Source organism: Trichosurus vulpecula, chromosome 5 (genome assembly GCF_011100635.1).
Source record: "Trichosurus vulpecula isolate mTriVul1 chromosome 5, mTriVul1.pri, whole genome shotgun sequence".
NCBI classification, from domain to species: Eukaryota; Metazoa; Chordata; class Mammalia; order Diprotodontia; family Phalangeridae; genus Trichosurus; species Trichosurus vulpecula.
Window position 1 is genome coordinate 280,462,747 of NC_050577.1, and position 21,277 is coordinate 280,484,023.

Genomic DNA, 21,277 nt, shown 5'->3' on the forward strand with positions numbered 1-21,277 from the left:
ACCTGGGAGCTCTGGAATTTGGTGACAACATTCCTAGGAGTTTTCTTTTTGGGATCTTTTTGGAAAGGTGATCTGTGGATTCTTTCAATTTCTATTTTACCCTTTGGCTCTAGAATATTAGGGCAGTTCTCCTTGATAATTTCTTGAAAGATGATATCTAGGCTCTTTTTTTGATCACAGCTTTCAGGTAGTCCAATAATTTTTAAATTATCTCTCCTGGATCTGTCTTCTAGGTCAGTGGTTTTTCCAATGAGGTATTTCACATTGTCTTCCACTTTTTCATTCCTTTGGCTCTGTTTTATAATATCTTGATTTCTCATGGAGCCACTAGCTTCCACTTGCTCCAGTCTCATTTTTAAGGTAATATTTTCTCCAGTGGTGTTTTGCACTTCCTTTTCCATTTGGGTAATTCTGCCTTTCAAGGCATTCTCCTCATTGGCTTTTTGGAGCTCTTTTGCCATTTGAGTTAATCTATTTTTTTTTAGCTCTAAAATTAATTAATTTATTTAATTTTTTTTTCTTTACTATATTTAGTTTTCAGCTTTGATTTTCACAGGAGTTTGAATTACAAATTTTCTCCCCATTTCTGCCCTCCCCCCCACTCCAAGATGGCCTATATTATGGTTGCCCTGTTCCCCAGTCAGTCCTCCCTTTTGTCACCCCACTCCCCTCCCATCCCCTTTTCCCTTCCTTTCTTGTAGGGCAAGATAAATTTCCACACCCCATTGCCTGTGTATCTTATTTTCTAGTTGCATGCAAAAATTTTTTTGTTTTTGAACATCTATTTTTTAAAATTTTGAGTTCCAAATTCTCTCCCCTCTTCCCTTCTCACCCACCCTCCCTGAGAAGTCAAGCAATTCAACATAGGCCACATGCGTATCATTATGTATAACCCTTCCACAATACTCATGTTGTGAAAGACTAGCTATATTTTGCTTCTTCCTAACCTATCCCCCTTTATTCAATTTTCTCCCTTGACCCTGTCCCTTTTCGAAAGTGTTTGTTTTTGATTACCTCTACCCCCATCTGCCCTCCCTTCTACCATCCCCCTTTTTTGTCTTCTTCCTCCTCCTTTCCTGTGGGGTAAGATACCCAATTGAGTATGTATGGTATTCCCTCCTCAGGTCAAATCTGATGAGGGCAAGATTCACTTATTCCCCCTCACCTGCCTTCTCTTCTTTTCCTACAGAACTGCTTTTTCTTGCCACCTTTATGTGAGATAAACCACCCAATTCTGTCTCTCCCTATCTCCCTCTCTCAATGTATTCCTCTCTCATCCCTTATTTATCTTCAACTCACCCTGTGCCTGCTCTGTCTCTGTCTCTCTCTATATATATATACACATACATATATACATACATACACACTCACATACACGTATATATAAACATATATATATATATAAACATATACACACACACACACACACACACATATATATATACACACATGCATGCATATTCCCTTCAGCTACCCTAATACTGAGGTCTCATGAATCATACACATCATCTTGCCATGTAGGAATGTAAACAATACAGTTCAACTTTAGTAAGTCCCTTACAATTTCTTTTTCTTGTTCTTTTTCTTGATTACGTTGTCATGCTTCTCTTGATTCTTGTGTTTGAAAGTCACTTTTTCTATTCAGCTATAGTCTTTACACTGAGAAAGCTTGAAAGTCCGTTATTTTATTGAAAGTCCATATTTTGCCTTGGAGCATGATACTCAGTTTTGCTGGGTAGGTGATTCTAGGTTTTAATCCTAGCTCCATTGACCTCCGGAATATCGTATTCCAAGCCCTTCGATCTCTTAATGTAGAAGCTGCCCGATCTTGGGTTATTCTGATTGTGTTTTCACAATACTCAAATTGCTTCTTTCTGGCTGCTTGCAGTATTTTCTCCTTGGTCTGGGAGCTCTGGAATTTGGCAACAATATTCCTAGGAGATTTCTTGTTGGGTTCTATTTGAGGAGGCGATCTGTGGATTCTTTCAATTTCTATTTTGCCCTTTGGCTGTAGAATATCAGGGCAGTTCTCCTTGATAATTTCTTGAAAGATGATATCTAGGCTCTTTTTTTTTGTTCATGGCTTTCAGGTAGTCCAATAATTTTTAAATATTTTAAATTATCTCTCCTGGATCTCTTTTCCAGGTCAGTGGTTTTTCCCATGAGATATTTTACATTGTCTTCCATTTTTTCATTCCTTTGGTTCTGTTTTATAATATCTTGATTTCTCATCAAGTCACTAGCTTCCACTTGCACCAATCTCATTTTTAAGGTAGTATTTTCTTCAGTGGCCTTTTGGACCTCCTTTTCCATTTGGGTAATTCTGCCTTTCAATGCATTCTTCTCCTCATTGGCTTTTTGTAGCTCTTTTGCCATTTGAGTTAGTCTATTTTTTAAGGTATATTTTTCAGTATTTTTTGGGTCTCCTTTAGCAAGTCATTGACTTGTTTTTCATGGTTTTCTCGCATCCCTCTCATTTCTCTTCCCAATTTTTCCTCTACTTCTCTAACTTGCTTTTGTAAATCCTTTTTGAGTTCTTCCATGGCCTGAGACCAGTTCATGTTTTTCTTGGAGGCTTTTGTTGTAGGCTCTTTTCGACTTTGTTGACTTCTCCTGTCTGTATGTTTTGGTCTTCTTTGTCACCAGAGTAAGAATCCAATGTCTGAGACTGAATCTGGGTGCGTTTTCGCTGCCTGGCCATATTCCCAACCAACTAACTTGACCCTTGAGTTTTTCAGCGGGGTATGACTGCCTGTAGAGTAAGGAGTTCTGTGTTACACGCTTGGGGGGATGTGCCAGCTCTGCCACACCAGCGCTTCTCCTTCCCCAAGAACCCCCAACCTGGACTGGACTTAGATCTTCAGCAGTCTCTTCACTCCTGCTCTGATCAGCCATTTAATTCCTCCCACCAGGTGGGCCTGGGGCTGGAAGCAACTGCAGCTGTAGTTCTGCAGCTGCCCCACCTCTGCCACCCCGGGGGCGGTAGCCGAACCGCGAACTCCTTCCACTCCCGCAGCTTTTCCCACTAACCTTCTCTGTTTTCTTTGGTGTTTGTGGGTTGAGAAGTCTGGTGACTGCTGCAGCTTACTGATTCAGGGCGCTAGGGCATGTTCCGCCCAACTCCTGGTGTGGTTGGTCTGCACCAGCCACGCTGGGTTCTGCTCTGCTCAGCTCTGCTCCCCTCCGCTCCCAGCTCCGTGCGAGATAAACCTTACTGGGAGACTATCTAGGCTGTCCTGGGCTAGAGCCCTGCTTCCCTCTGCTATTTCGTGGGTTCTGCCGTTCTAGAATGGGTTCAGAGCCATTTTTTTTATTTTTTTTTTCTTTATTCATTTTTAGTTTACCACACACGGTTCTACATACTTTTGAGTTCCAGTTTTTCTCCCCTCCCTCCCCCCTCCCTCCCCAAGACGGCATGAAGTCTCATATAACTGTCATGTATAACTTCGCATTGAATTAATTTATGCTCTAGTCAAGTCGTGGAGAAGAATTTTGACCAATGGAATGAATCATGAGAAAGAAGAAACAGAACCAAAAAAAACCCAAAAAAACAAAAAAAAACCCCAAAAACAAAAACAAAAGAGAAGCAGAAAAGGCGAGCATGTAGTGTGCCTCAGTCTGTATTCAAACTTCGCAGTTCTTTCTCTGAATGAAGATAGCATTCTCCATCGTGAGTCCCCTGGAGTTCTCCTTGCCCCTTTAGGTTGCTGAGAGAAGCGCAGTATGTCAGGGTTGGTCCTCACGGAATCCACATATCTGTGGCTGTGCACAACGTTCTCCTGGCTCTGCTCCGCTCACTCAGCATTATGTCGTGTAGGTTTTTCCAGGTTGTTATGAAGTCTGCATCATCTCCATTTCTTATGGCACAATAGTATTCCATCACCTTCATATACCACAGCTTGTTCAGCCATTCCCCAATTGATGGGCATCCCTTTGCTTTCCAATTCTTGGCTGCCACAAAGAGAGCTGCTATAAATATTCTTGTACATATGGGTCCTTTTCCCGCTTGCGTGATTTCTTTGGGATACAACCCTAGAAGTGGTATTACTGGGTCAAAGGGTATGAACATTTCTATAGCCCTTTGGGCATAGTTCCACACCGCCCTCCAAAATGGCTGGATCAGCTCGCAACTCCACCAGCAATGCAACAATGTTCCAATTTCCCCACATCCTTTCCAGCATTTATCATTCTCCTGATTTGTTATTTTAGCCCATCTGACAGGAGAGATGTGGTATCTAAGAGTTGTTTTGATTTGCATTTCTCTGATCAGCAGCGATCCAGAGCATTTTTCCATGTGCCTGTAGATAGCTTTAATTTCTTCCTCTGAAAACTGCCTGTTCATATCCTTTGACCATTTCTCAATTGGGGAATGGCTTGTATTCCTATATATTTGGCTTAGCTCCCTGTATATTTTAGAGATGAGACCTTTATCAGAGATACTAGTTGCAAAGATTTTCTCCCAATTTTCTGCTTCCCTCCTAATTCTTGTTGCATTGGCGTTTTTTGTACAAAAACATTTCAATTTGACATAATCAAAATTATCCATTTTGCATTTTGTAATGCTCTCTATCTCTTGTTGGGTCATGAATTCTTTACTTTTCCACAAATCTGATAAGTAAACTATTCCTTGCTTTCCCAAATTACTTAGAGTATCAACTTTTACTCCTAAATCATGAACCCATTTTGACTTTATTTTGGTATATGGTGTAAGATATTGGTCTATGCCCAGTTTTTGCCCTACCATTTTCCAATTTTCCCAACAGTTTTTGTGAAATAGTGAATTATTAGCCCAGAAACTGGCCTCTTTGGGTTTATCAAAGAGTAGATTGCTAAACTTGTTGATTTCACCTACCTGTGTACCTATCCTATTCCACTGATCCACACCCCTGTTTCTTAACCAGTACCAGGCAGTTTTGATGACTGCTGCTGTGTAGTACAGTTTAATATCTGGTGTGGCTAAACGACCATCCCTAGCATGTCTTTTCATTAATATCCTAGATACTCTAGACCTCTTGTTTTTCCAAATGAATTTTGTTATTATTTTGTCCAGCTCAGTAAAAAAATTTTTTGGTAGTTCAATTGGTATGGCACTGAATAGATAGATTAATTTAGGTAGAATTGTCATTTTTATTATATTAGCTCGGCCTAACCATGAGCAACTGATATTTCTCCATTTATTTAGATCTGATTTTATTCGCGTGAAAAGTGTTTCATAGTTATGTTCATATAGGCCCTGGGTTTGTCTTGGCAAATAGACTCCCAAATATTTTATAGTGCCTTCAGTAACTTTGAATGGAATTTCTCTTTCTATCTCTTGCTGTTGGGCTTTGTCAGTAATGTATAGGAATGCTGAGGATTTATGTGGGTTTATTTTATATCCTGCAACTTTGCTAAAGTTGTTTATTATTTCAAGTAGTTTTTTACTTGATTCTCTAGCATTCTCTAGATAAATCATCATATCATCTGCAAAAAGTGATAATTTAGTTTCTTCTTTTCCTATTCTAATTCCTTCAATTTCTTTTTCTTCTCTTATTGCTACAGCTAATGTTTCTGGAACCAAATTGAATAATAGGGGTGATAATGGACATCCTTGTTTCACCCCTGATCTTATTGGGAATGCATCTAGTTTATCCCCATTACAAATAATGCTTGTTGATGGTTTTAGGTAGATGTTATTTATAATTTTGAGGAAGGTTCCCCTTATTCCTATGCTTTCTAGTGTTTTTAATAGGAATGGGTGTTGTACTTTGTCAAAGGCTTTTTCTGCGTCTATTGAGATGATCATATGGTTTTTGCTAGTTTTGTTGTTGATATGGTCAATTATGGTAATAGTTTTCCTAATATTGAACCAGCCTTGCATTCCTGGAATAAATCCTACCTGGTCATGAGGAGCCAAGATGGCCGCATGAAGGCAGCCTCTTACTGGAGCTCTCTCACAAGGTCTGTCAGATTCCCATAAAAAAGTAAATTTGAGCAGATTTGAGAGAGTCAGAAACCGCGAGCTCTCTGCGTGAGGCAAATTTCCGAGCCGGGAGAGTCTGAAAGGCCGGAGGAACGAACCTGCAGGCTCGGAGAGTGCTCGGTGCGGAGCTGCTCCAGACCAAGGCGGAAGCGGCCGGCCGGGAAATCCACGTGGGAGACGGGCTGGGAGAAAGCTGGGCGCCCGAATCCGGCAGATATCCCCAGGCCTCCCAACACAGGACGGCAGTCTCTGGGAGCGACGAGAGGCAGCGCAACGCCACCAGCCGCGAAAACACCCAGTCCTGACGCTTGCAAAACCCAGGAACTCGGCCTCTTGAACTTCCGGAAGACTCAATGGCCAGGTAACCGGCTCTAACCCCTCCCCGCCTCACCCAGAGAATTCCTCGGGAAAAAAAAAAAAGAGAACTGAAACAGAGGAGAAAGTAGCGGGGCTTCACAGGACAAATACTAGAAGCTCATTAGTCCCAGAGGGGAAGAGTCGGCAGGGGGCCAAGCCAGGAGCCCAGACGTAACCTTGCTCCCCCAGGGGAAGCGCCAGTCATCAGCTCAAACAACAAACAGCTGAGACCATTGCTGAAAAGCAAGTGCTGGAGAGCACCCACAGGGAGTGAGACGCTAGGGAGCCAGACCCCTCCCCCACACCTCAGGAAACTGAAGGTTATAATTCTAGACTCACAACCCCCAGAATAAGAAAGCTGGGACAGAAAGCCCTGAGACTCACAGATAGAAATTCGTTGTAAAGCCAGCAAAAGGCAAACCAACATGAAGAAGAACACAAAAAAACCGAGGACAATAGATTCTTTTTATGGAGGCAGGCAGGATCAAAATATCGACATAGAAGAAGATAGCAATGACACGGTAGATACATCAGATACCTCAAAAGCTAATATGATCTGGTCTCCAGCTCAAAAAGCACTGCTGGAAGAGCTAAAAGAGGATTTTAAAAACCAAATTAGGGAGCTAAAAGAAAATATGGAAAAAATGGAAAAAAGGGAGAAAGAATCCACTGACGAAATCAAGTCCCTAAAGAATAAGATTGGCGAAATGGCTATGGAGATTCAGAATCTAGAGAGAGAAAAGGACACCCTGAGAGGTGAAATCAACCAATTGAAAATGGAGGCTCAAAAGCAAAATGTAAACACTAACTCATTTAAAATTAGACTTGAGCAAGTGGAAGCTAATGAATCTATGAGGCATCAAGAAGTAATAAAACAAAACGTAAAGAATGAAAAAATAGAAAAAAATGTGAAATATCTGATTGGCAAAACAACTGACCTGGAAAATAGATCCAGGAGAGACAATTTGAGAGTTATTGGTCTACCGGAAATCCACGATGAAAAAAGGAGCCTTGACAGTATCTTCGAAGAAATTGTCAAAGACAACTGCCCAGAGGTCCTAGAACCAGAGGGCAAAATAGTCATTGAAAGAATTCACCGATCACCCCCTGAAAGAGATCCCAAACTGAAAACACCAAGAAATATTATAGCCAAATTTCAGAGCTATAAACTCAAGGAGAAAATACTGCAAGCAGCCAAAAAGAAGCAATTCAAATATCGTGGAACTATAGTCAGGATCACGCAGGATCTCTCAACTTCCACATTAAAAGACAGGAGAAATTGGAATATGGTATTCCGAAGGGCAAAGGAGCTGGGACTACAACCAAGGATCAACTACCCAGCAAAACTAAGCATAATTTTCCAGGCAAGGCGATGGACATTCAATGAAATAAGGGAATTCCAGACCTTCCTGATGAAAAGGCCAGAACTCAATGGAAAATTTGATCTCCAAATACAAACCTCAAGAGAGACATAAAAAGGTAATCAGGGGGAAAAACCCCACAAACTTCATTAACCAATAAGCTTAGGTTGTTTACATCTTTATGTGGGATTATATCATCTTATGTATGTTTTTTATGTATATATATATATATATATATATATACATATATATATATATACATATACATATATAAGTCATTCTTGTGAATGGTACAAGTATTGTGACAAATGAAAGGGATATACATAGGTTGTGAATGCCTGTATAAGTTAACTGATGTAAAGATATAAAATATAAATAAGAGATGTAAAGGGAGGGCTATGAGGGAAGTGGTAAGGAGGTTGTAGAAAAGGGTAAATTACACCAAAGGAAGTGGCAAAAAAACATATTATAGTAGAGGGAAAGAAGGGAGGGAGAAGAGCAGTATTTGAGCTTTACTGTCATCTGATCTAGTTCAAGAAGGGAATAACATACTCTGATAAGTTTAGAAATGTAACTTGTCCTACGGGAAGTGGGAGGGAAAGGGGGGAAAAAGGGAGGGGGGAGGGCAGAAGGAAGAGGAGAAGTAGCAAGTGGGTAACGGTAAGATAAGGGAGGGGAATAAAGAGGGAGGGTTAACTGAGGAAAGCGGCGGTCAAAAGCAAAACTTTGTTGGGGAGGAGAAGGGGAAAGGGAGAAATAAAAGCATAAACAGGGGGAATTAGGATGGAGAAAAAGACACAGATAGAAATCATAACCCTGAACGTGCAGGGGATGAACATTCTCACAAAACAGAAGCAGATAGCAGAATGGATTAAAAACCATAATCCTACAATATGCTGTTTACAAGAAACGCATCTGAAACAGGGGGATACACATAGGGTTAAGGTAAAAGGCTGGAGTAAAATATATTGTGCCTCAGCTAAAGTAAAAAAAGCAGGTGTAGCAATCCTAATCTCAGACAAAGCAAAAGTAAAGATAGATCTAATTAAAAGAGATAAGGAAGGACATTATATTCTGCTAAAAGGCACCATAAACAATGAAGCAATATCATTGCTTAACATATATGCAGCAAGTGGTAAGGCATACAAATTCTTAGAGGAGAGGTTAAGGGAGTTACAGGAAGAAATAGACAGCAAAACTATAATATTGGGAGACCTCAACCTCCCCCTTTCTGAACTTGATAAATCTAACCTCAAAATAAATAAGAAAAAAGTTAAGGAGGTAAACAGAATTTTAGAAAAGGCACATATGATAGACCTCTGGAGAAAACTGAACGGGGATAAAAAGGAATATACTTTCTTCTCAAAAGTACATGGAACATACTCAAAAATTGACCATGTACTAGGGCATAAAAACCTCACAATCCAGTGCAGAAAAAGCAGAAGTAGTCAATGCATCCTTTTCAGATCATGATGCAATGAGAATCATTTTTAATAAAGTACCATGGAAAAATAAGCTAAAAACTAATTGGAAACTAAATAATTTAATTCTAAAGAGTGAGTGGGCCAAAGATCAAATCAGAGAAACAATTAATAATTTCATTCAAGAGAATGACAATAATGAAACAACATACCAAAACTTATGGGATGCAGCAAAAGCAGTTCTTAGGGGAAGTTTTATATCTCTAAATGCCTACATGAATAAAATAGGGAAAGAGGAGATCAATGATCTGGGCATACAGCTGAAAAAGCTAGAAAAAGAGCAAATTTAAAACCCCCAATTAAATACCAAATTAGAAATACTGAAAATCAAAGGAGAGATTAATAAAATTGAAACCAAGAAAACTATTGAATTAATAAATAAAACAAAGAGCTGGTTTTATGAAAAAACCAATAAAATTACAAACCTTTGGCCAATTTGATTAAAAAAAAGAAAGAAGAAAATCAAATTACCAGTATAAAAAATGAAAAGGGTGAGGTCACCTCTAATGAAGAGGAAATCAAAACAATAATTAGGAATTATTTTGCCCAACTGTATGCCCATAAATTTGACAACCTTAGAGATATGGATGAATATCTACAAAAACATAAACTGTCCAGACTAACAGAGAAGGAAGTGAAATTTCTTAATGACCCCATATCAGAAAAAGAACTTGAGCAGGCCATCAACGAACTCCCTAGGAAAAAATCTCCAGGGCCAGATGGTTTTACATTTGAATTCTATCAAACATTTAAAGAACAACTAATTCCAATACTTTGTAGAGTATTTGGGAAAATAGGTGAAGAAGGAGTCCTACCAAATTCTTTTTATGACACAAATATGGTACTAATACCTAAACCAGGTAGAGTTAAAACAGAGAAAGAAAATTATAGACCAATTTCTCTAATGAATATTGATGCAAAATTTTTTTTTTTTTATTTTTCCAAATATATTTATTTAGTGTATTCTTCATGTGAGCAGTATTTCTCCATTTCTCATATATTTCAAAGTTTAAAAAAGACATCTTTTCTGTTTAAAAAGTCAATCCTAGTACAATGAATACTAAACAAATCGTAGTACCAGTAAACAAAGGATTCAAGGGAAAAAAACTAGGCACTCAGAAAAATCAGATGACAAAGGATCACAACTCTGATAAATATGTAAAAATGACTTCAGCCTTGAAGTATAACATCAGCTTTCCTTGGAATAACATTGTGGATAATGTACAACGGGTGAATGACCCAGACGAGAGAAGCTGCTGCTTATGGCTCAGGCAGCAGGGACCTCACTGGGGAAAAACCAGCTTGTTCCTTGGCACGGCTGCTCACTGAGTTTCAGCTCCACGCTGCATCTACTGCTAAAATGTCAACACTGGTTGGGGGCAATGTTCCCCTGTGACAGAGGTGTTTAAAACAAGACAGAAACACAACAAAAACATACACCTACCACTTAAGATAAGGTCATCAAGATCAACAAAGAGCAGCTGCTCAGTTAAAAGGTGAGGGAGTCCTTCACTGAGAACCTGGGGGCCAGCTCAAGGTGGAGTGGAAAAAACACTGAAATTGCCCATGAAGTTCTAGTAAAAGCTCAAAGACAAATAAATGTCCACTCAATGCAAAAAAGAATGAGTAAAACACAGAAATCATTAAAGACACTTTTGGAAAAAGGAAGTAGGCCCTCCTTCTCACTTTGGCAGCTGATTCTGAATCATGTGAATCGCAATTTAGAAAGGAGGAAAAGCACATAGGTACAGATACCATGGAAAACAGGCTGCTTTTTAACATTCCTGCTTCTGGAATTAACTTCCTATTCCCACAGAAAATGCTGCTTCCTTGTCCACCGCAGAGTTGAGATAAAAGATCTAGTAAAACATACACGGAAAATTATGCCTCAAGTTAACACTAGATACCAGGACTAATCCTGCTGCCTAATATTCCCTGTGATAAAAGTTTTTTGGTGGTCTCTAAGATAATCCAAAACTTGATAGAACAAGCTTCAACTCACAGTTTTCAATCTGTCTCACATATGTTACCAACAGCCCATGATTTATATACCTGTTATACACCCATTTAGTGGCTATACTACTAACTCTCCTATCATAAAGTAGGAGGTCTGAAAACACACAAAGGAAGACAATGCTGATTTGTCCCAGATACCCAAAAGTATTAACATAGTATCTGAATAGCAATCATCTAAGAATACAGGAAGCATGTCACAGAAGAGGAATCAGGTTACAAAATATACTTTTATCAATAGTGGAGACTTAGCAACAATACCATCTCCAACAGAGAAATCTGAGTTGCTTTAATTACTGTGGCACTCCTTGTGCCATAAAAGTGTGTACTTTAGTTTCCAAATACACTAAATGACTAGATAATAGTAGCAGTAAGCTCCTCGAGGGCAAGGACTGTTTCTTGTTTTGTCTTTGTCTCCCCAAAGCTTAGCACAGTGCCTATTACAGAGTAAATACTCAATAATACTTGTTGATTGAATGAAGTCTTTTTCTAGTCTGCAAGTGATTTCACTGTTTGGGATGGAGGGGCTTCCAGACCAGCAATTGTTTTACAAGTTAGATTTCCTGCTATCTTCTTACTAATGTGAATAGTCAAGTCTTCAGACTGTAAGTTGCTCACTAAAAATCTATGCCTTGCTATTATGTAATGAACTCCACAATAAATTATTCCAATACTTGTTCATCCCCCCTTCCCCTGCAAAGGAAACAAATGGCTTAGGAGGGTTATGGGGGGGGGGGTGGACAACCTCTCCATTGTCTCTTCCCACCTGTGGGCCTGCTCAGGAATAGATGCAAATTTTAGGAATGTGAACCTATACAGGATTTCTAATAGAAGGGCTTACTTCTGTGTCACATAAATCACATGGCCTATGTTAAAGAACAGAAAAACAATGTAAAACAATAGCTTGAATTCAGAATTTTTTTTTGACTCAAATAAATGGATTCTTAAGTATATTTTGGAATAAAAACAATACAAGAATCATCTTTGTAAAAAACCAATGACATGCTCTTTAAATATATTATTCCGCATTAACACTTATTTTCTTTTTCAAACACATTTTTAATCAATACATAACAATGTGCACAGATATAAGTTGCAAACAACAGATATTCAAAGCATTAATTCTTTACGTGTGTTTTGGTTATTTCAGTAACTAAGAAAACACATACAGTATTTAATAAATGAGTACAGAAAGACACATAATGGATGGATGTGACTGCTAAGCTTTGAGTAGATCTGACTCAGCCAAAAATCTGTCTGTACCTTAAGAGACTACCCCCAATGAGAAAAAAAATCTTCCTTAACAGGATTCCACTGGACTTAACTCATTACCTTGGCTTTAGATGACAGGCATGGAACTGGCTTTTGTCACTTATGGGGTCACTTGTAGCAATCTGATTTTACTTCACACAGCATATCTTTTTTTTTTAAGCAGCTGCTTTTCCAGAATCAAGTGGCACACATATTTAATCAAGAAAGAAAACTTATATCCAAGTTTTTAAAACACATATTGACACGTCCAGGAGCGTGGTCTTACATAGTCTAGAAATGTTGGATTTTTTAAAGGACATTGCTGACGTGCATACCACTCATGAGAGTATAAGCACAGTAGAATTCCATGTCCCAAGAAGAGAGATGTCCACATCAAGATATTCCAAATAGGCCTTTTCCGACTGTCATTGGCAATGAAATTGAAAATCATTCCAAAGAACATGAAGAGTACAAAGAGGACTGGGTAGAAAAAGCTCAAGCATAGGGCCAGGGCATACTCGTGCACTACGGCAGACACTGCAAAGACAGATATCATGGCGGCCGTTTTGAACCTTCTGCTGAAAAACCAAAGGAAGTCTTTGTAAGCATAGTAATAGAGCCAATCATGAACGACCACATTCCAGGTTCTGTAATAGTTGGCATATGACGTTGAGTTCCACCAATCCTTATAGAACATCCTGTCCCCAAAGCGTAACATCTCCGCGAAGGCATTAAGCCAACAGTGCAATATGGCAAAAAAGGAAAGAAATAACATCAGCACACCCGGCAAAATGGAGTTGAAGATGCACAGGACCAAAACCCGAACACTGAAGGGCTCTTGTTTGATATTCCGAAACAAGGGAGCACAGAGTCTTTCAAAGATGTAATATGCATAAAACATGCAACCAAAAACCTGTGCAAACTGAGTAGCTACATAACTCCACCTGATAGTGGGAGTCCTGGGATAGCTGTCTCTATAGATGAGAGTAGGAGCAAACAAAAAGTACAAGTACTGGTTGACTTGGGGAATTGGAATAGTGCGTGAGTTTTCCTTAGCAGCATCCAATACCCGAGGAACATTCTCCCGAATAAATGAATGAGCTTTCATAATGAAGCGAACCTGTTCAAGTATAACAATGAATCGGGAAGCTGGTGGCAATGTATAGGCCAATACAACATATGTTGATCCACCTCCCAAGCCTACAACCTGGAAAAGCATGAAAAGCATCCCATAGAAGAAAGAGTGGACAATTGGACGGGAACTTGTGGTATATCCTCTGGCCCAGCGTTCAAGTAGTAAATAGGGAATGATCAATGTGGCCAGGAACATGGTCCACCAAGTGCAAATTACAACCGGAAATTTGCCAAAAGCGTAAGTGACGAGACTGAATTCTAGGACCAGCCTTCCTTCATCAATGTAGTCCACTACTAGTGTGCTGAGAATGAAGAGGATGAGGAGGGCAATAAACATATGATATATTGTTCGAATATGGTCTACCTCAAATAGCTCATCCAACATCGATCTTCTTACAACAAAAAGCTTTCCTTGTTCTGGACGATTTCTCAGATCCTTAGCTCTGTGGTTATTCTTCCCTCCACTGAGAACAGCAAAGGATGTTGAAGACCCAGAGAGATCCAGTGAGGCTGATTTATCAATAAGACTGGTCACAAATTCATCAAAATGATTGCCTACTTCCTTCATAAAAAATGGCTTCAACTGTTCTGCTTCTGCTGCTAACAGTATCTTCCGTGTCAGGTGCTGTTCAGGGTCAACTTGACCATTTTCTGACTTCTGTAGGGTCTCCTGCAGAGTCTCTTCTTTATGCGCACTTCTCTTTTCTTCTTCTTTTTCTTTGGATGTGAGCCAGCGATTTCTCACAGATTTCTCTTCACCCACCATCATGTTGGGTAACTGGGTGGCGGCGGCTTTCGCGGCTCCGCACTCAGCCGTCCAGTCCCGCCAAAGCCCCTGCGCACTCTGCTGATGCAAAAATTTTAAATAAAATATTAGCAAAAAGATTGCAGCAACTCATTACGAGAATAATACACCATGACCAGAGCCATTTTTCATAGGTTTTTGGAGGGACCTGGCAGGGAGCTCATGCTAGTCCCTGCTTTCCAGTCGCCATCTAGAGTTAGTCTATTTTTAAAGTGTTATTTTCTTCAGTATTTGTGGGGTCTCCTTTAGGAAGTCATTGACTTGTTTTTCAAGGTTTTCTCACATCACTTTCATTTCTCTTCCCTATTTTTGCTCTAACTTGCTTTTCCAAATCCTTTTTGAGCTATGGCCTGAGACCAGTTCATGTTTTTCTTGGAGGATTTTGGTGTAGGCTCTTTGACTTTGTTGCCTTCTTCTGGCTGTATGTTTTGGTCTTTGTCACCAAAGAAAGATTCCAAAGTCTGAGTCTGAATCTGAGCCTGTTTTCACTGCCTGGCCATGTTCCCAGCCCCCTACTTAACTCTTGAACTTTTTGTCAGGGTATGAATGCTTGTAGAGTAGAGAGTACTTAGTTTCAAGCTTGAGGAGCTGAGCTGCTGTTTTCAGAGGTATTTCTACACTGCAAGCTCTGCTACCCACTGCTCCTTTTCCCCTAAGAACTGCCAACCAGGACTGCCGCCCAGATCCAGGCAGGCCATAGCAGGCTTTGCATTCCTGTTGTAATCTGCCACTTAATTCCTCCCACCAGGTGGCCCTGGGCTGAGAAGTAACTGTAGCTGTAGCTCTGGAAGCCACCTCAGAGCTGCACCACCTCCGTTGCCCCTGCGGCGGTGGCCGACTGCGAACTCCTTTCACTCTGTCTTATCTGGTTTTCCCCACTAACCTGCTCTATTGTCTTTGGTGTTTGTGGGTTGAGAAGCCTGTTAAGTGCCACAGCTCAATGATTCAGGATCCTGTCTCCTGTTCTTCCTGGCTCCCAGTCTGGTTGGTCCTGGCGCGGCCCTCACTGGGTTGTGCTTCGCTCTGCTCCCAGCTCAGTGCGATAGACCCCTCCCAGTGACCATCCAGGCTGTCCTGGGCTGGAGTCTTGCTTCCCTCTGCTATTTCATGAGTTCTGCAGTTGTAGAATTTGTTCAGAGCCATTTTTATAGGTATTTGGAGGGACCTGGGGGAGAGGTTATGCAAGTTCCTGCTTTCCAGCCGCCGTCTTCACTCTGCCCAACCCCCCCCACACCAAGCGTAAAAATTTTCTTGGAGGCTTTTGTTGTAGGCTCTATGACTTTGTTGTCTTCTTTAGGCTGTATGTTTTGGTCTTCTTTGTCACCAAAGAAAGAATCCAAAGTCTGAGACTGAATCTCGGTATGTTTTCGCTGCCTGGCCATATTCCCAACAAACTAACTTGACCCTTGAGTTTTTCAGCAGGGTATGAGTGCTTGTATACTAACGAGTTGTATGTTCCATGTTTGGGGGGGGAGGTGCCAGCTCTGTCACAGCAGCACTGCTCCTTCCCCAAGAACCCCCAACCCGGACTGGCCTTAGATCTTCAGCAGGCTGTGGACTCCTGCTCTGATCTGCCACTTAATTCCTCTCACCAGGTGGGCCTGGGGCCAGAAGCGGCAGCAGCTGTAGCTGCCCCACCTCTGCTGCCCCGAGGATGGAAGCCGAACCACGAACTCCTTCCTCTCCCGCAGCTTTTCCCACTAACCTTCTCCGCAGTCTTTGGTGTTTGTGGGTTGAGGAGTCTGGTAAGTGCTGCAGCTCACTGATTCAGGGCGCTAGGGCCCCCTCCGCCCGGCTTCTGGTCTGGATGGTCCATGCCGCTCATGCTGGGTTCTGCTCCACTTCGTTCCCAGCTCCCAGCTCCCTGTGGGATAGACCTCACCCAGAAACCATCCAGGCTGTCCTGGGCTGGAGCCCTGCTTCCTTCTGCTGTTTTGTGGGTTCTGCAGTTCTAGAATTGGTTCAGAGGCATTTTTCATATGTTTTTGGAGGGACTCAGAGCGGAGCTCACGCTAGTCCCTGCTTTCCAGCCGCCATCTTCCAGGCGAAAAATTTTTAATATAATATTAGCAAAATAACTCCAGCAAGTTATCAGAAGAATCATACGCTGTGATCAGGTAGGATTCAGTATTAGGAATACAATCATCATAATTGATCATATCAACAATAAAACTAACATAAAGTATATGATTATCTTAATAGATGCAGAAAAAGCTTTTGATAAAAAACAACACCCATTCCTATTGAAAAGATGGAGAGTATAGGAATAAATGGATTCCTCCTTAAAATGATAAGTAGTATGTACCTAAAACCATCAGCAAGCATTATTTGTAATGGGGATAAGCTAGATGCATTTCCAATAAGATCAGATGTGAAACTAGGGTACCATTAAAACCACTGTTACTCAATATACTAGTAATGTTAGCTTTAGGAATAAGAGAAGAAATTGTAGGAATTAGAATAGGCAAAGAAGAAACTTATTTATCACTCTTTGCAGATGATATGATGATCTACTTAGAGAATTTTAGAGAATCCAGTAAAAAACTACTTGAAATAAGAAACAACCTTAGCAATGTTGTAGAATGTAAAATAAACCCACATAAATCATCTGCCATCCCATATATTGCTAACAAAGCCTAATAGCAAGAGATAGAAAGAGAAATTCTATTTAAAGGTAGTATAAAAAGTTAAAAATATTAGTGTGTTTTCTGCCTAAAGAAACCCAGGAACTATATGAACACAACTGCAAAATAGTTTTCACACAAATAAATTCAGATCTTAATAATTAGAAGAACATCAGTTGCTCTTTGGTAGGTGAGCTAATATAATTAGAATGACAATGCTTCCTAAATTAACTTACATATATTCAGTGCCATAGCAAATGATAAAGTAACCAAAAATTATTTTATATAACTAGAAAAAAATAGTAACAACATTCATCTCGATGAACAAAAGGTCCAGAACATCAAGGTAATTAATGAAAAGAAATGCTAGGGAACGTAGGCTAGCCACATCTGTTTTTTGATTGTATTATAAAGCATCTATTAGCAAAACCACTTGGTACTGGCTAAGTATCAGAGAAATAGATCAGTGGAATAGGTAGGTACATTAGACAGAGTAGTCAATGATTATAGTAATGTACTGTGTGAGAAACCCAAAGCCCACAGCTTCTCCAATAAGAACTCACTGTTTAACAAAAACTGCTGTGAAAGCTGGAAAATAGTATGGCAGAAACTGGCATCGATCAACATCTGATACTGTATACCATAAAAAGTCCAAATGTATACATGGTTTAGGTGTAAAGGCTAATAATATAAAAGTCTTAGTGAATCAAAGCAATGGAGACATTTATGTCCAACCAAGTGATAGAGAATATTATGAAATGCAAAATGGATAATTTTGATTACATTAAATTGAAAAGTTTTGCACAGACAAAGCTGATGCAAACAAGATTAGGCGGGAAGCCAAAAACTGGGAAAGAATTTTTACAACTAGTGTCTCTGATAAAGCCCTCATTTTTAAAACACATAGAGAACTAAATCAAATTTATAAGAATACAAGTCGTTCCCCAAGTGATAAATGGTTAAAGTATATGAACAGGAAGTTTTCAGTGGAAGAAATTGAAGCTATCTCTAGTCATGTGAAAAAATGCTCTAAATCACAATTGATTAGACACATGCAAATCAAACCCACTCTGAGGTGCCACATCACAACTACTAGATTGGCTAACATGACAAAACAGGAAAGTGATAAATGCTGGAGAAGATATGGGAAAGTTGGAAGAGTAATTCATTTTTGGTAGAGCTGTAAGCTGATCCAACCATTCTGGAATGCAATTTGGAACTATGCCCAAAGCATTATAAAAATATGTATACCCTTTGACCATCAATAATGCTTCTAGGGCTTCATCCCACAGAGATCATCAAAATGGGAAAAGGTCCCACATGTGCAAAAACATTTATAGTAGCTCTTTTTGTGGTGTTCAAGAACTGGAAATTGATGGGTTACCCATGAATTAGGGAACGACTGAACAAGTTGTAGTGAATGAATGTACTGGAATACCATATGCACAATATAGCTCCCCCTCCCATATCCCTCCAAAAACCTATAAAATGGCTCTGAGAATATTCTAGAAATCAGAACCCACAAAAATAGCAGAGGGAAGCAGGGTAATGTGTGTCACGTATGGAGCTGGGAGCGGAGTGAAGCAGAGCCCAGTGACAGCTGCGTCCAGACCAACCAGACCAGGAGCCGGGTGGAACAGGCCCTAGCACTCTGAATCAGTGAGCTGTGGCAGTTACTAGACTTCTCAACCCAAAAACACCAAAGACAACAGAGAAGGTCAGTGGGAAAAGCTGCTGGGACAGAGTGAAAGTAGTTTGCAGTTAGGCCAACGCCTTGGGGGCAATGGGGGAGGTGCAGCTACAGAGCTAGAGCTGCAGTTGCTTCCAGCCCCAGGCCCACCTGGTAGGAGGAATTAAGTGGCTGATCAAAGCAGGAGTGCAGAGCCTGCTTAAGATCTGAGTCCAGTCTGGGTTGGCAGTTCTCGGGGGAAGAGCAGCCCTGGTGTGGCACAGCTGGCTATATAGAAATAGCTCTGAAAACAACAGTGCCTCCCCTCAAGCTTGGAACAAAGTACTCTCTACTCTACGAGTAATCATACCCCAATGAAAAACTCTAGGGTTAAGTAGTTGGCTGGGAACATGGCCAGGCAGTGAAAACGGACTCAGATTCAGACCCAGACTTTGGAATCTTTCTTCGGTGACAAAGAAGACCAAAACATGCAGCCAGAAGAAGTCAACAAAGTCCAAAAGCCTACATTAAAAGCCTCCGAGAAAAACATGAACTGGTCTCAGGCCATGGAAGAGCTCAAAAAGGATTTGGAGAAGCAAGTTAGAGAAGTAGGGGAAAAATTGGAAAGAGAAATGAGAGTGATGCAAGAAAACCACGAAAAACAAGTCAATGACTTGCTAAAGGAGACCTCCAAAATACTGAAGAAAACAACACCTTAAAAATAGACTAACTCAAATGGCAAAAGAGTTCCAAAAAGCCAATGAGGAGAAGAATACCTTGAAAGGCAGAATTAGCCAAATGGAAAAGGAGGTCCAAAAGACCACTGAAGAAAATACTACCTTAAAACTTATATTGGAGCAAGTGGAAGCTACTGACTTTATGAGAAATCAAGATATTGTAAAACAGAAGTAAAGCAATGAAAAAGTGGAAGACAATGTGAAATATCTCATTGGAAAAACCAGGGACCTGGAGAATAGATCCAGGAGAGATAATTTAAAACTTACTAGACTACCTAAAAGGCATGATCAAAAAAAGAGCCTAAATATCATCTTTTAAGAAATTATCAAGGAGAACTGCCCTGATATTCTGGAGCCAGAGGGTAAAATAGAAATTGAAAGAATCCACAGATCACCTCCTCAAAAGGATCCCAAAAAGAAAACTTCTAGGAATATTGTTGCCAAATTCCAGAGCTCCCAGAACAAGGAGAAAATACTGCAAGTAGTCAGAAGGAAACGATTTGAGTATTGTGAAAACACAATCAGAATAACACAAGATCTAGCAGCTTGTACATTAAGGGATCAAAGGGATTGGAACAGGATATTCCAGAGGTCAATGGAGCTAGGATTAAAACCAAGAATCACCTACCCAGCAAAACTGAGTATCATGCTCCAAAGCAAAATATGGATTTTCAATAAAATAGAGGACTTTCAAGCTTCCTCAGTGAAAAGACCAGAGCTGAATTGAAAATTTGACTTTCAGACACAAGAATTAAGAGAAGCATGAGAAGGGAAACTAGAAAGGGAAATCACAAGGGACTTACTAAAGTTGAACTGTTTTGTTTACATTCCTACATAGAAAGATGATGTGTATAATTCATGAGACCTCAGTATTAGGGTAGCTGGAGGGTATGTTCATATATGTGTATATATATATATATATATGTATGTGTGTGTGTAAGTATAGGTGTATATGTGTGTGTGTGTTTGTGTGTATTTTCACAGAGAGAGAGAGAGAGAGAGAGAAAGAGAGAGAGCGAGCGCACAAGGTAAGTTGAAGATGAAGGGATCTCTAAAAAAAATAAAATCAAATTAAGGGATGAGAGAGGAATATATTGAGAGAGAGAGAAAGGCAGAGATAGAATGGGGTAAATTATCTCGCATGAAAGTGGCAAGAAAGAGCAGTTCTGTAGGAAGTGAAGAGGGGGCAGATGGGGGGGGGGTGAATGAGTGAATCTTGCTCTCATTGGATTTGACCTGAGGAGGGAATAACATACACACTCAATTTGAATTGTTACTTCATGGGAAAGAAGAAGGAAGAAGATCAAAAGGGGGCATGATAGAAGAGAGGGCAGATAGGGGGAGGAGGTAATCAAAAACAAACACTTTGGACAAGGGACAGAGTCAACGGAGAAAATTCCTTAAAGGAGGATAGGTCAGGAAGGAGCAAAATGTAGTTAGTTTTTCACAACATGAGTATATTGTGGAAGGGTTTTACATAATGATACGCATGTGGCCTATGTTGATTTGCCTGCTTTCTTAGGGAGGGTGGGTGGGGAGGGAAGAGGGGAGTGAATTGGGAACTCAAAGTTTTGAAAACAGATGTTCAAATAAAGTTTTTGCATGCAACTAGGGAATAAAATGCAGAGGCAGTGGGGCATAGAAATTTATCTTGCTATACAAGAAAGGGAAAAAGGGATGGGAGGGGAGTGCTGTGACAGAAAGGAGGGCTGACTGCCGAACAGGGCAAGCAGAATATATGCCATCTTGGAGTGGGCAGGATGGTAGAAATGGGGAGAAAATTCATAATTCAAACTCTTGTAAAAATCAATGCTGAAAACTTAATATATAAAATAAATTTTTTAAAAAAGAAATAAAAAAGAAACGAGGAGCAGGCAGACTTC

The 21,277-nt window shown here is 40.2% G+C and overlaps 2 protein-coding genes across 3 annotated transcripts in view; one reads left to right on the forward strand and one right to left on the reverse strand.

Annotated features, from left to right (window-relative positions):
- CCDC91 (coiled-coil domain containing 91) overlaps positions 1 to 21,277 on the forward strand; it is a 543,117-nt gene that overhangs the window by 165,230 nt on the left and 356,610 nt on the right. The gene's annotated exons all lie outside the window — the stretch shown is intronic.
- Positions 12,212 to 14,399, reverse strand: LOC118850164 (sterol O-acyltransferase 1-like). The gene has a single exon (XM_036759374.1). The coding sequence runs from the start codon at positions 14,326 to 14,328 to the stop codon at positions 12,673 to 12,675; it is 1,656 nt and encodes a 551-aa protein (XP_036615269.1). The 5' UTR covers positions 14,329 to 14,399; the 3' UTR covers positions 12,212 to 12,672.

Coding starts and splice junctions, on each gene's coding strand:
- LOC118850164 (XM_036759374.1), bottom strand. CDS start 14,328: ATGATGGTGGGTGAAGAGAAATCTGTGAGAAATCGCTGGCTCACATCC.